Source organism: Lampris incognitus, chromosome 3 (genome assembly GCF_029633865.1).
Source record: "Lampris incognitus isolate fLamInc1 chromosome 3, fLamInc1.hap2, whole genome shotgun sequence".
Lineage (NCBI taxonomy): Eukaryota > Metazoa > Chordata > Actinopteri > Lampriformes > Lampridae > Lampris > Lampris incognitus.
This window is the reverse complement of record NC_079213.1, coordinates 13,480,874-13,494,132: the sequence shown is the minus strand read 5'-3', so window position 1 is coordinate 13,494,132 and position 13,259 is coordinate 13,480,874. Positions and strand designations below refer to the sequence as shown.

The 13,259-nt window shown below is 40.5% G+C and overlaps 1 protein-coding gene across 3 annotated transcripts in view; it reads right to left on the bottom strand.

Moving 5' to 3' along the window:
* Positions 1–13,259, bottom strand: part of cpsf6 (cleavage and polyadenylation specific factor 6) — a 39,714-nt gene that overhangs the window by 14,398 nt on the left and 12,057 nt on the right. For 2 of the 3 annotated variants that reach the window (XM_056275896.1, XM_056275895.1), the window contains exons 2-10: positions 12,932–13,141; positions 11,981–12,084; positions 10,230–10,375; positions 9,733–9,903; positions 7,065–7,172; positions 4,056–4,554; positions 3,480–3,595; positions 3,162–3,315; positions 1,346–1,549 (exon numbers count right to left, since the gene is read on the bottom strand). In XM_056275896.1, the coding sequence (XP_056131871.1) occupies positions 1,363–1,549; positions 3,162–3,315; positions 3,480–3,595; positions 4,056–4,554; positions 7,065–7,172; positions 9,733–9,903; positions 10,230–10,375; positions 11,981–12,084; positions 12,932–13,141 (1,695 nt within the window). In that variant the 3' untranslated portion in view covers positions 1,346–1,362. The remainder of the gene's footprint in view (positions 1–1,345; positions 1,550–3,161; positions 3,316–3,479; positions 3,596–4,055; positions 4,555–7,064; positions 7,173–9,732; positions 9,904–10,229; positions 10,376–11,980; positions 12,085–12,931; positions 13,142–13,259) is intronic. The other variant, XM_056275897.1, reaches the window with a different exon arrangement.

The following is a 13,259-nucleotide window of genomic DNA, read 5'->3' as shown; positions in this document are numbered from 1 at the left end:
CAACATTCACCCCCCCCCAAAATGTGTTACCCTAACAAAGAGCTTACATTTGAATACACCTCAACTTTAAAATATGGATCACCAGTGAACCAAAATTCTCTATCCTGTGCCGAGTACTGTAACAGAAAACTGTATAATTATTATATCTGAAACCTGGCTTAATCTTTTCTTGAAAGCATAATAACAAACCAAGTTACTGCTAGTTGTTCTGAATACCCTTAAGAGTAAACATCTCTTCATAGTCAAGCAAGGGAGCTTACATTTTTGTGTACTAGCCATAGTGCCTGGTAAATCCCAATCACCATTTCACTGACCAAATGGATTTTTAGATGCCAAACAAATCTATCATTTGCTTGGTAGCCATTTCCTGTTGACGATTTATCTAATTTTATCTTCTGACTGAATCCACTACACTATCATCACATTCTAGTTGGCTGATAAAATGAATTGCGGGATGTACCAGTCACTATTGTGTATAGACTGAAAGAATGTGTCCACAAAGTTGATTTCTAATCAAAATGCAGCACCTAATTGATTCATGGTTTTACAAGGGTTGACACAAAAACGCAGTATCAATACATTTTCCATGTCCCTCTATTCATAGTAATTATAATGCATACACATTTTCAAAACTGTAGTTTCACAGACAGACAAATCATGACTGCTATGAAAACAGCAACATGGGTATGTGGTTCTCAATTACATAAAGAACTTACTTACCTTTACTTACCCAAATCCCTGAAAGGATTGAGCCTCCAAAGTCTCTCCTTGCTGGCTTACCTCATCTCCTCCTAACCCCTTGCTAAAAATAACCCACTGAGGGAACTAAAGATCAAAAGAGCCTGAAATCCCCACAGGCTTTTGCATTGTCATTCCAGTTTAACCTCTTGATTCCAAAATGTATTTGCCCAGAAGCCAGCTTACCATTTTATGTGCAGAACATGTGAAAACCTTTCATATTTATGGGCAGGAGACTGAACCCATAATGGAGTATTTTTAGCTCCCCAAAAATTTCCTTGATGTGGGGGGATAATAGTGGATTGTACTTGCGCTTCAAAATTTCCATTTTTTTCTTTTCTGTCTGTTCTATAAAGTCTAAGCCCCACTTGTGAGAGCTTCCATTTGATAGGGGAGTGCTCTATTAGGGGCTCTGTGTAGCGGCAATGAGGAGGAAAAAAAGAGGTAAGCAAACAAAAGAAAAGGCTTTGCGAGACTGCAGATCAGTGGACTTTCCTCTTGCTGCAGACCTGGACTAACCTGGTTCAGGCCAAGCATAGAGGACAGAAGAAAAAGATGACAAAGAGAGAAAGGGTGGGGGAGGGGCAGCAATTTTGTTAATACACACCTCCACTTCCCTCTGGTTTAGCGGTGCCGGTACTCTCTCTCCCTCTCCCTCTCCCGGTCTCGGTCCCGGTCCCTCTCACGATGGCGGTCACGCTCCCGACTGCGTTCTCGGTAATAGTCCTCATGCCGGTCACGGCTCCGGGACTTGTGGCGCCGGCTCTTCTCTCTGGATCGACTGTGATCACGTTCCCTGGATCGCTCACGCCTGCAGACAAACATCAATGTAAAAAAAGAAAATCAAGTCAGAAAATAAGCCATTGAACTGAAATCTCTTCAACTGATCTTGTACATGAAACAAATGCTGACTGACATCTGTTAAAGGCCCAATACTGTGAGATTTTATGCCTTTACTAATATACTGGTCTGATCTTATTAACTGACTGACTTTGAGGATGAATTAGGCAATATTTTTCAAATGGTTGGAACAGGTCTTACAACATAAGTCTGAACAGAAATAGTCAAGTCTCTTCACACAGAAAAGAGGTTGCTGATAGTCTGATACCTAGTTCACACGTACACGGGTATTTTTGAAAACACAGATTTTGCTTTAAGTTTTGGCCTTTCGTCCACACACAAACTGTGTTATAGGTCACTGAAAATGCACCTTTTGGAAAACTCATTCCAGGGTGAAGTGAGTTTTTGGCTTGTTGGCTTTTTTTTTTTCTTTCAGGCTTCCGATTGGCCAACATGGCTTTAGGCTTAGTTATATTGCTGCCTGTTGGTTTGGCATGCTCTTGACAACGCGTTCATTGTGTTGAGTAGCACATGTTTTTGCGTTTCATTTGGATGAAGATCTTTTTTTAAATAGTGCTTGTGTGGATGGGATTTTTTTTTTAAGAACAAAGAAGGAAAACCCCGTTTTCAAAATACCCATGTACTGTGGACTAGGCATTAATAATTATTTTACTACCAATTGCCAGAACCCTGGTCAATAAACTTCCTATCAACTCTGGTAAATTTGGACAGACAGGTACAGCAGTTTTATTCCCAAAAGGGGGTTAAACCAAATTCCTTCTCAGTTCAGAAACTGAGTCATCTGTCCAATATAAGTTATGTTGGCTTGATTATTCTAATTCAACAGTTTTCGAAAATATTCCAGCAAGAATTTTTAAGGGTTCAGCTGAAATTTTAACACCCTGTTGCACACATCAGCCCATCTCTGGTATCTTGACTCTCTTGCCCCTCTCAAAACCCGGTCTGTCTCCTTCTCCCATCCTGCTCCCTGGTTCACCACCAAACTCCGAATCATGAAGGCCACTGGTCGTCAACTGGAGAGGCTCTATATACTACTCCATTATCATTGGCAACCACCAAAATCACCCCAGAATGCTGTTCTCCACCATCAACTGACTACTTCACCCCCTTGATGCCCCCTGCCCTTCAGCTGAAGGGCGGGGGGGGGGGGCTCCAAGTTCCTGGACTTCTTCCAGACCAAAGTAGATTCTATTCACCAGCAGCTTCTGGTACCTGCCCCTCCCCCCCACATGCACCTCAGCTGCAGGATGTTGCTGTTACTGATGAAACTGAAAGCTCTTGGTTTTAGTCAGTCAGTAGTCAAATGGGTAGTTTATCTCAAATACAAAGTAGAAATGGCGAAAGTGTGAAATTAAATGGATTACTATCCATTTAATTTCATTCCTTTAAGTCCATTAAAGAAATTTTCAGCTGCAGCTGAACAACAAATACACACCAGCCCTGCCGGCTGTCATGCCTATCACTACAATAAAAATTACTGTAAAGTTAGTAATAATCTTTAACAGGCGACTGGACAGACGCAGTTATACATTTAGCAGCCATGTAATTGTAGGGATGGTTACCTGGAGGCGGAGCCGTAGCTCTTGGACTCAATACCATGGAGGCAGTCTTGCAGGGAACTGATGAGGACCTTACAGCGGTCATCAGCTGACACCTTAGACTGCTTTATTAGGCTTATGGCAGTCACCAAAGTCTCTATAGCACTGCCATAATCAGCTAGAGAGAGAGCAAGAGACACACACTTAGGGGTTGGGATAAAACATTGAAAGAACACGATGATGGATGTGTTTGTGTGCATGTGTTATCTACAGCTTCATTTGGAGCATAGCTCTGTGCATATTTTGTGGTTTCTATGTGTGTATGCACTGTGTACGAATTACCAGCGCTTGCGTCAGACACAGCTCTAGATATGGCGCTTGAGGAAATAGCTCTGTTCCTATTCATGATCTCCTCAAATTCGGCCTCACTCAGAGGGGTGCGCGACGCCTCCATCTCCCTACAGTGAGTCAGCAAAGTCAAAAAGTGAATTGGGATTACATTTTGGAAGGAATAAATTATACGTTGAAACAAATCGATATTGCTGTCTACGGTATGTGGTTTGGCCAAAACGTATCAACACATCATTTCTGACTTTCCATTTATGAATATTTTGTAACTTATGGTGCAATACAAGTTTCAATAGACATCACATAACATTTGTATACTTGACCATGAATATTCTCATCTCTTAAAACATTGTTCCACACTACTCAACCTTCATAAAAATAATAGTTGACGATGAACTGAAAGTGCAAGCACAGCCCAACTCTGGTTAAGGAAAACTGTAGACTGTGATGTGTTGATTCTCAGTGCAATCAGCAGTACAAGCAATCCTTTCATATTAGAGAGTCATTTGATTAACTGTTAATATTGAAAATATCACTTAATTTAACTAAACTGAAAACTTCCATTCTTACCGTCCACCAGGGCCATATTCTCCCCTCTCATAAGGTGGCGGGCGCCCATATGGGTCGTTTGGTCCGGGGGGTCCTCGGCTGTCGTTGGGGGGCATGTTGTTGTTGCCAGGCGGTGGGAAGAAGGCTGGATTGACGTGAGGGGCAGGTGGGGGCCCACCTGGTGGGGGCCCAGGCATGTGGGGAGGTGGAGCCAGAGCCATGGGAGGCCCAATGGGACCTGGGGGACGAGGAGGGAATGGCCCTGGTGGTGGGGGGCCTTGTTGAGGAGGTGGGGGACCTGGGGGAGGGCCATAGCCTGGGGGAGGGGGGCCAGGGGGCAAGGGTCCCATTGGTGGCTGGCCAAACTGACCAGGGAAGAGAACAGGGGGAGGGGGGCGGTCGCCACGGTTAGGTGGAGCAGAAAGTGGAGGGGGGAGGCCCTGGCCAGGAGGTGGAGGGCCTGGAGGACCTGGAGGACCTGGGGGGCCAGGAGGTGGACGAGGTGGTCCTTGCATGCCACCTGGAAAACACAGGAAAGAGAAGGGAGAGTTTATAATCAACAACTTGTCAACTTTTTTTTATAGCAATGTGATGAAATTGAAACTTATTTAATTAAATTAAACTTATTTGCAGGTCTTTTTATTTTAAACATGGAACTGCCTGATTAAATAGCAGAAGTAGCTGATGAATTTTGGGATGCACTTGCCACAGAAACATCTGCTCCCTGAATCCTACAACACTCCAGCTGTCTGACAGAGAGCATCAGAGAGCTCGGCATCTAAGCAAAAAAACAAAAAAAAGTTTTTCTCTTTGTAGAGAAAAACTCAGTAATGTAGCACCAATATCAAAATTACTAACAATAATATATGTTAATATTTACAAGATTATCTATAATGGCATGAATGCACCCTTGAAATGAAAAATTAGAAAAACAGAAAATTAATATATAATTTGCTCGTTACCAAAGTTCTTAATGTTTCTACCTTAAAAATAAGACTAGAAAATTAGGCATTGCTTATTCCAATTTCGCCAATGAATGAGAATTCAAAACATCCAAGCCATTAAGGCAGTTTGATCACCATAAGAAACCAAACCCCATAGCAGGGTTAAAAGAGAGAAGGCTCAGTGAGGGAGAACAAGAATGGCAGAGCAAGTAAGACACACAGCCAGAAAGAGGAAAAGAGCCAGAAAGAAGCAGAAAGGTGCCAAGGAACAAAGATGAACAATACTGAGGCCATTTCCAGAAGGAAGGTCATTCAGATATGACATTGCTTATGAATTCAGAAGGAAACAGAAGAACGCATGAGACAAACACACACAGTTACTGGTTTGTCCAAAGTTGAGTCAGGATGCATTTCCACCGCAGACCTATCTTTGAGCTGGCTTAGCTTTCCTCATTATTTTTTAATGGAGAGAAAACACCATTACAGATTCCCTACACCACTGAGAGCTGCCTATCAAGTGGGGAACAGATTCCGCCACAACGCTAAGAGCTCAGCATGATGAGCCATATCTCATCTTTTTATAAGAGCTAACTGCTCTTCAAATGGGTTTCCAAAAGTTGCATAACAGTAGTGGTCATGACTGACACCTCTCACCTGTGTCTATTTAGCGCTAATAATAAGAAAAAACTGGTACATGCAGGTGTCTTTACACATGCTCAATAATCCAGGTGAGAAAATCAAAGAAAGTTGAATCAGTTCATCTGGATACGTTTATTGACAGATACATTTCCTCACTCATCTAAGTGACCTCTTCAGTCTAGACTGCAGGTATTCCCACCCTTATGAACAATACAGTTACATAACGACCGAAACAAAGGATCAGTTTCATAGGCAAATATGGGTGTGATCATAACTCTAGTTAATGGTCAGTCTAGACTGAAGCAGTCACTTAGATGAGTGATGAAACGGATCTGTCAATAAATGTTGTATCCAGATGAAACTGATTCAACTTTCTTTGATGCATGCAGAGATGACTGAAACAGCACCAGAGAATAGAGACAATATACCAATTACTAAGGACTCATTCAAGATTTGAGGGTGTCGAGTATTGATTTCAACAGTACACAGCAAACAACAAGTTTTTGTAATTTCTGATCTGTAGGCAGAGTATGAAGCGTTGGGGGTTAAATAATGGATGTCCATCTCTGCAGAAGGAAACAAGATATTCTGAACAAATGATCAAATTAACATGGTTGAAAGGAGGAACTATATAAACGATAAATCTGAAGTTGAAGCATCAAAGAAGGTTGAATTAGTTCATCTGGATACAAGTCGGAGCAGTTTTACTTTATTGACACTGAGCTAGTAAGCAGGTAGAGGGCTAAGGAGTGAGTCAGACAAGAAGGTTCTAGAAGGATTTCACCTTATGCTACATATCTACAAGTAAGCAGTATGCAATATTAATTATTTACTAGGTTGAATGCCCTTTCAGAGACAGCCTTGTAGAAGTTGGGGATGCCGCTGTTAATATTTAAGCTTTTTATCTCTACATTAAGAGAAAAAAAGAAGTTGTGACATTGAAATATCTGACAGGACAGTTTTTATTTTTTTACTTCCTGGAACTTACTATCACTCCCACATAATATGCCAATCTGTGATCATAATTTGTCAATCTCTCACTACAAGCAAATTTGCTGCTTGGCCATATCTGTTTGGAGACATTTTCACTACTTGAGGCATCCATGTTCGCATTTATTTGTTATTTTACTTATTGAAAAATGTTCAAACTATGTTGCAGAATCTGCAGAAATTATGCTTTACTGCAAACCTCTGCCTTGCTATTTCAAGCATTTCAAGGTTCTTCCTTGATAGTCTTGATGGAAACACCTCAGTTCATCATGAGAGAGACGCAGGATTAGTGATCTACAACTTAATGGAATCAATTTTGCAGATTGGGAGCAGTAGACAGTGTTTTCAATGGCACAACACTTTCAAAAAACAAAACAAAAAAACAAAACAAAACAAAACAGACGGCTGAGGGTTAGGATGAGGAGTCAACTGAATCAAATCAATCGAGGCATTTCACCTCTGGGTCGCCAGCTCCCGTCCCTCCCCCCTGGCGGGAAGGGATTGAAACCCATATCCATCAGAGGGCCATCTTGGTGCCTAATCAGATCTGGTCTCATCCCCGAGCCTAATGGGGGGAGAAAACACACCAATGACAACCTTCCCCTTCCAAAGTCTCACTACTTCCAGCCAATGGCCTATCAAGAACCAGCAGCATAGGGCATCAGCCAATAAGCAAAAGGAAAGATTGGAAAAAGGTGGGATGAAGGGGAGTGAAAGCAAGAAAGGATGAAGGCAAAATGGCAGCTCCGTCTTCCCCTATTGTAGATTTAAGGGTGCCAATCAAAGATGACTGGAATATTGGAAGTACAGAAAATAGTATCAGAGTAACCTAGAGGTGTTGTAAAGTTTCAGAAAAAAAAAGTAAGGGGCAGCCACTGTTGTTATAGGGTTTCATTATCAGGGCCGACCGCAAACAACAGAAGGGAAGAGAGATTTAACAAATGGGGCGTGGGATTAATGGTTTAAGAATGAGAGACAGAGACAGCCCTGCAAGTGCAGAAGGGTAAGACAAGAAATACCCTCTAAGGGAATGCACAAAGAATATAAACAGACTAACTTGCATACCATGCAGTTGAAGTAGTAGCATAGTCTTGACAGTGCTAACTAGCACTGCCAGGCGGAGTGTAGATTCAAGAGATAGCTGAATATTGTGAATGAACCTTTTTTTTCCCATTTTGCCAGGCTAATATTCACCATAAGTTAAAAAAGCATAAAAAAGAAAAATGTTCCAAAATGTAAAGCCTGTTTTTAAATTGTGAGCCCACTGGTACTGAATCTTGTGCTGCTCAAATGGTAAGCTATGACATGGCTACTGCCAGTTTTCCGTGTTTGATTCACACTAGGTCTACCCATACTAATATAGTATGCACTCTACATACAGTTGAGTTTCTTGGATCAAAGTGTCTGCAAAAAATGTTTGTTTTATGAGTAAGTGTGTGTTTGCGTGTGTGTATGTGTGTGAGTGAACCTGAAGGAACCAAAATCCTCAACTTCCACTACCCAAATTCATCAGATTTGATCACAAAAAACTATGTGAAATAAATTCAATCAATATGCTAGGATTAGAAAAAGAAGCAAACTCCTAGCTGAATTCTGGTAGTGATTACTGATTAGGGCTGTCAAAATTGGCCAAAAATTACGTTTGATTATTTCTTCTAAAAAACACATAGGTTCGAACCTATTCAAATATATTTCTGAACATATTTTTGCGATGTGCCCTCAGGTTACTAGCGGTGGAATAGTAAGCCAACTGTAAGCTAACTGTAGCTTACATAGCTTGCATATGACTTTATCTTGAGGTTCCACAATTTTTCCGTTTTCTGAGCAAGATCTGAAGTATTTCCAAACAGAGCTTTTTAGATTGTTCGGAGTGAAAATCACTGTCTCTGTGGCCAAGCTGGGTTGTGAACTCTCCGCCATCTTTACCACATTGTTGTTGTTGAATTATTCACGTATTTCATTTTCAACCAATGAAAGTGACGTTTGTATGACTCCTGCAGTGTATACAGTGCAGTGGCCAAGGCCCTAAAGAGAATCCGTAAGGCAGACAGCTGCGGTAGTGCTGTTTTTTTTTTCTTCCACAAACGAATATTAATTTTCACACTCGAATGTCTTTTTTTTCCCCGGTTATATATATTCGATTTTGGAATATTCATTGACAGCCCCATTACTGATATTTTCAGGTTAGGATAAAAAAAATGTAAGAACCCTGAATTAATAAGCAGGGGAACGCCGATCTTCATTACAAATTAATGAGAGTTGTGTGATCAAACTACTTTTTTCTGGTATGGTATAAACTTAAGCAGCAAAACTTAACCTGTATTCAACCCTTAACTCTTTCTATTGTACTCAGGAAATAGTAAATCTGAGTATTTACTTTGTTTACTTTGGGTAAACGAAAAGTAAACAATATTGGATTTCAGTGAATTGAAAGAGGTCAGGTTTGAATGAGGAAAAGAAAACTAATGGGGAAAAAAGTTCTGTCAAGAAAGTGAGCCATTAGGCCTGTTTACGTTTCAGGAACTTGTCAAGAGGCATTGGACATGACCTTGCACAGGGACTATAGGGACTGTCAATTTCTTTCATTTCAACAGTGGATTTTTTTTAATCTAAATAAAATATCTGGTAAAATGAGGTTAAATAAAATGGATATAAAGTGTCACATTATTGACAGAACTCTAACACACAGCTCCACTGGCAGCCAAAAACAATTCCCATTTACTAGTGAAGGAAGAAGATCTAAGTCAAATTCATAGAATTCAAGAATATCTGATATGCTTCAAATGTGTTATCCTATTCCATTTGACTGTTCAATAGTTTTTGATGAACCGTTTCAAATTTAGATCATGTTAACTGACTGAACTGGAAGTAGTCTTGACCCCACAAGTGTTGCCGGATGTGCGATAATTTTTGTATTTGTACAATAATTTTGCCCTCTGTACGATGTACGATCAATAATAATAATGACCAAATTATCATACACAGTGGGGCTTTTGGTCATTACTGATCATACATCGTACAGAGGGCAAAATTATCGTACAAATATGACAATTATTGTACCATCTGGCAACACTGCGCCCACATCCATGACTGATTGGTGCAGAGATGGCTGTTATAGAACTAACCAGGGAAGTGTGGCGGTGGCCCACCAGGGCCAATGGGACCGGGGAAGCGGTCTCCTCCAGGGCCAGGGGGTCCAGGGAACCTGCCTCTGCCTCGACCCATGGGAAAACCACGTGGGCCGATGCCGGGCGGGCCTGCCTTACCTTCCCCGGACATCTGGCCTGACTGGGTACCTGGGAAGGAGGGAGAGGGGGAGAGAGAGGGGGGGGAGAGAGAGACAGAGAGAGAAGAAAAATAAAACATAGGGGACAGTATAGTTATATACACAACAAAATTCAGATATTAGCTTGGTTAAGAGGATATAGTCTTAGGTGTTTTTTGGTTGCCATTTTCTGAACAAGGTCTTAGCAGATGTAACCATATATCAATTACAATGTGTGGCATATATTAGTCAAGTTATCTAAAGGCAATCTAGCGGTATAAACACCTACGTCACACTATTGTTTTCAATTACAGTTTTTACAACACTTTGCCTTTTTGGTTTATGTATTCCACCTACTTTTGCGTGACTGCATCTCAAACTGGCTAAGGGACTGTTTGTTGCATGGTGTGACAATGGGATTCTGGCCATGGAGCTCCCGTTTTGAGAGCATCTCCATTAACTTCCTGGAAGATGCCTCAGAGCCTACACACACCAGTGCAAACCTGGAACAGACAAACACATACATGCACGACAGATTAAGAGGGAGTTCTTATCATTGCATAATCATCGGAAGTCTTACTCATTTTACGTCAAATGACTTTTACTACACTTTGGCTGAAGTTTAAGGTTTTGGTCAGTCAATGTAGTGAATATGATGACACTGTTTACACAAAGATGGTTTTACTTTGACAAACAAATGAAAATCCATACACTGCCAATTCTTCTGTGAAGAAGAATTTGCCAAGATTTAAAATCTTAGATCAGGAAATATGAGATAAATTATCTTGTTTTAAAAGTTATTTACTAGTTTCTATCTTTGAATTCATGGTCTATTCTTAAATTGATCATGAATATGTCTTTTATGCCTCAATTAGTCAGGAAATCTTACAATTAATTTATTGTTAAAACAAGCTACATTAGCTAGAGTAGCAATTTGCACCGTTCTCTTTCACAAAAAATAACTTGTTTCAAGATTCAGTGACACAAACTCAAGTTCAATTGCTTGATTTAAGAATGACACAAGGCTTTTTTTTTATATATATATATATATATATATATATATATAATATATATATATACCAAGTCCTTGGATATATACCAAGTCCAGCTGCACTTGATTCAACTCCTTTGGATATATATAAATACATTTTTATTCAATGGCCCAACATGCTTCACCTATCACGAAATGAAAGGACACTTTGATTTTCACTGCTCAAACTTGGAAAGAGTTGTCAATAAATGTTGACAGAAATGTCACTTGTCTTGGTTGTGATTTCAGTAAAATCAAGTTTCCTGTTTTAAGATGTACGCTCTGGGATTAAGGACTAGTTTTAAGTTTGGGCCTACATATTTCAAGATGAGCCAACTTGTTTCAAGTAATGGAATAATCATACTCCACTAATATTAAGTAGTTTCCACTTAAATTAGTGATTTGATTTCTGGTTCCTTTTTCAGTGTGCTAAAACTAAGAATGCAAAAAACTGAGTTAAGAATTATTTGCCAATAGTCAGTGTATTTCACTTATTACTATGCTGTAGCAAGTCTGACCTTAAGTAATTTGATCTAAAAACCAGCATTTTCTTCATATTTCAAGCCTTTGAACACTCATCCGAGCCTACTTATTTCTAGACTGGAACCAACTTATTTTAAGATTTCTTGTCAAGTAAAATTATCTTGCTGCATGGACAGATAATTTCCCTAGGATTATGCACTTTCCCCCTCAAATTCAGTGTTTATTTATTGTATTTACGCTCATGTTTTTTGCAGCGTAATCATTATTAGAGACATGGTTAATAATCACACAACCAAAGACATGCACCAATATGCAGAATATAATATCCGTTTGTCGATCGTGACAATAATTTCCAAAATTATGGACTGCCTAGGTTGGACTGTGTACAGCCTTCTAAAAAACTGGGAAATCTATACAATCTGAAATTGGATGAGTGGCTGCTGTAGTAGCATTTCCTTTGACTATAAAGTTACTGAATAGTCATATATGTCAGACAGGCAGGTGCACGCACACACCCACCAAAAGAAAAGGGTTGCCTGCAGCTGCTTTCTCTACCCATCTCACAAACACAGTTAATGGTAAACACTGAGCTCACCCTTTGGACTGCCCATTGGCTCTGTTCTCAAAGAACTTAATCTCCAACACATCTGTGATGCCTATCGTCCTGATGGCTTCTGTCAGGTCCTCATCTGTTGTCCACTGTAATGGGGAAAAAAAGCATATTCAATCTCCAAGAGGAGTAGTCTATATTAAGTTTTAGAGTTGGGTCGGTTTCTGGTTTCCCAGTCCGGTTTGGTGTATAAGCTTAAACCGGTTTGATTTTATGCAAACCAACTGAACCGGCATTTGTCATGATGAGAATTAAAAAGCAGTCTACATCAGCAACCTGTGCCAGCGGTGTTACAACGCTAAACCCAACTTGTATTGCATAAGTAATAAGCAATATGACTACGTGATTAACATAATTTTTTTTTATTTTTATAAAAGGACTAACGGAGCCACTAGTGTCTGACAGGCCGTGCGTTATTTGTCAAGTCGATACCATGCAGTGGTTAGTGCCAAGCCGAGACCGGCAACAAGGAGATCAAATTTCAGTAGAGGTGGGTGGCTGGGGGGATGCGCAGTGTTTTTTACTTTGTTTGGAGGTGACGAGAGACACGAGACATGGTGGAGTTGGTGTCAAAGAAAACAAAAACTGCCAACATGGTAACATTTTGGATATGAAGCTGACAAAAGAGGTGAGCTGAAAAACAGACAAAGCAATGTGTAAACGCTACACTTATTTAGTGTTTATTGGCAGTTGGCTTAGAGCTGCATTACCACCACCAACTGGACTGGAGTTGCTACTCTCATTCAGTCTCATGTTCCACTCAGGACGGCTGATGAGTCAAGTACAACACCTAGTGGCAAAATTCGGTATACCGGTTTGGTTTGGTGATTGGCTTAATACCAAACCAGTTTGAAATTTTTTACATTGGCCCAACCTTAATAAGCTTCTGATATTTTTGTAGGACAAGTTAGCAGCTCTGAATAGTTTGCGACTTACCCAAGTGAGGTTTCCAATGTAGAGGGCGATCCTCTTGCCTGTGTAGGTGTAAACCACATTGGGTTGGGCACTCTTTCCTCCTTCTCCGCCGCCTGGTGCAGGTAGTGAGTCCAGGTAGTCACGGTCTTCTGGAGCATCGCCGTTGTTGGCTGATGGGGAGATGACATCATCGTACAGGTCGATCTGCTCGTGGACAGGATATTCTGCCTCCTGTTGCACAAAAGATGAACATCATAAGACACAAGTCTATGACTGCATAAATGAATATGACCCACTGTGCTTTCTTTTCTGATCATCTAAAGCAGTGGTTTTTAAACCGGTCCTTAGG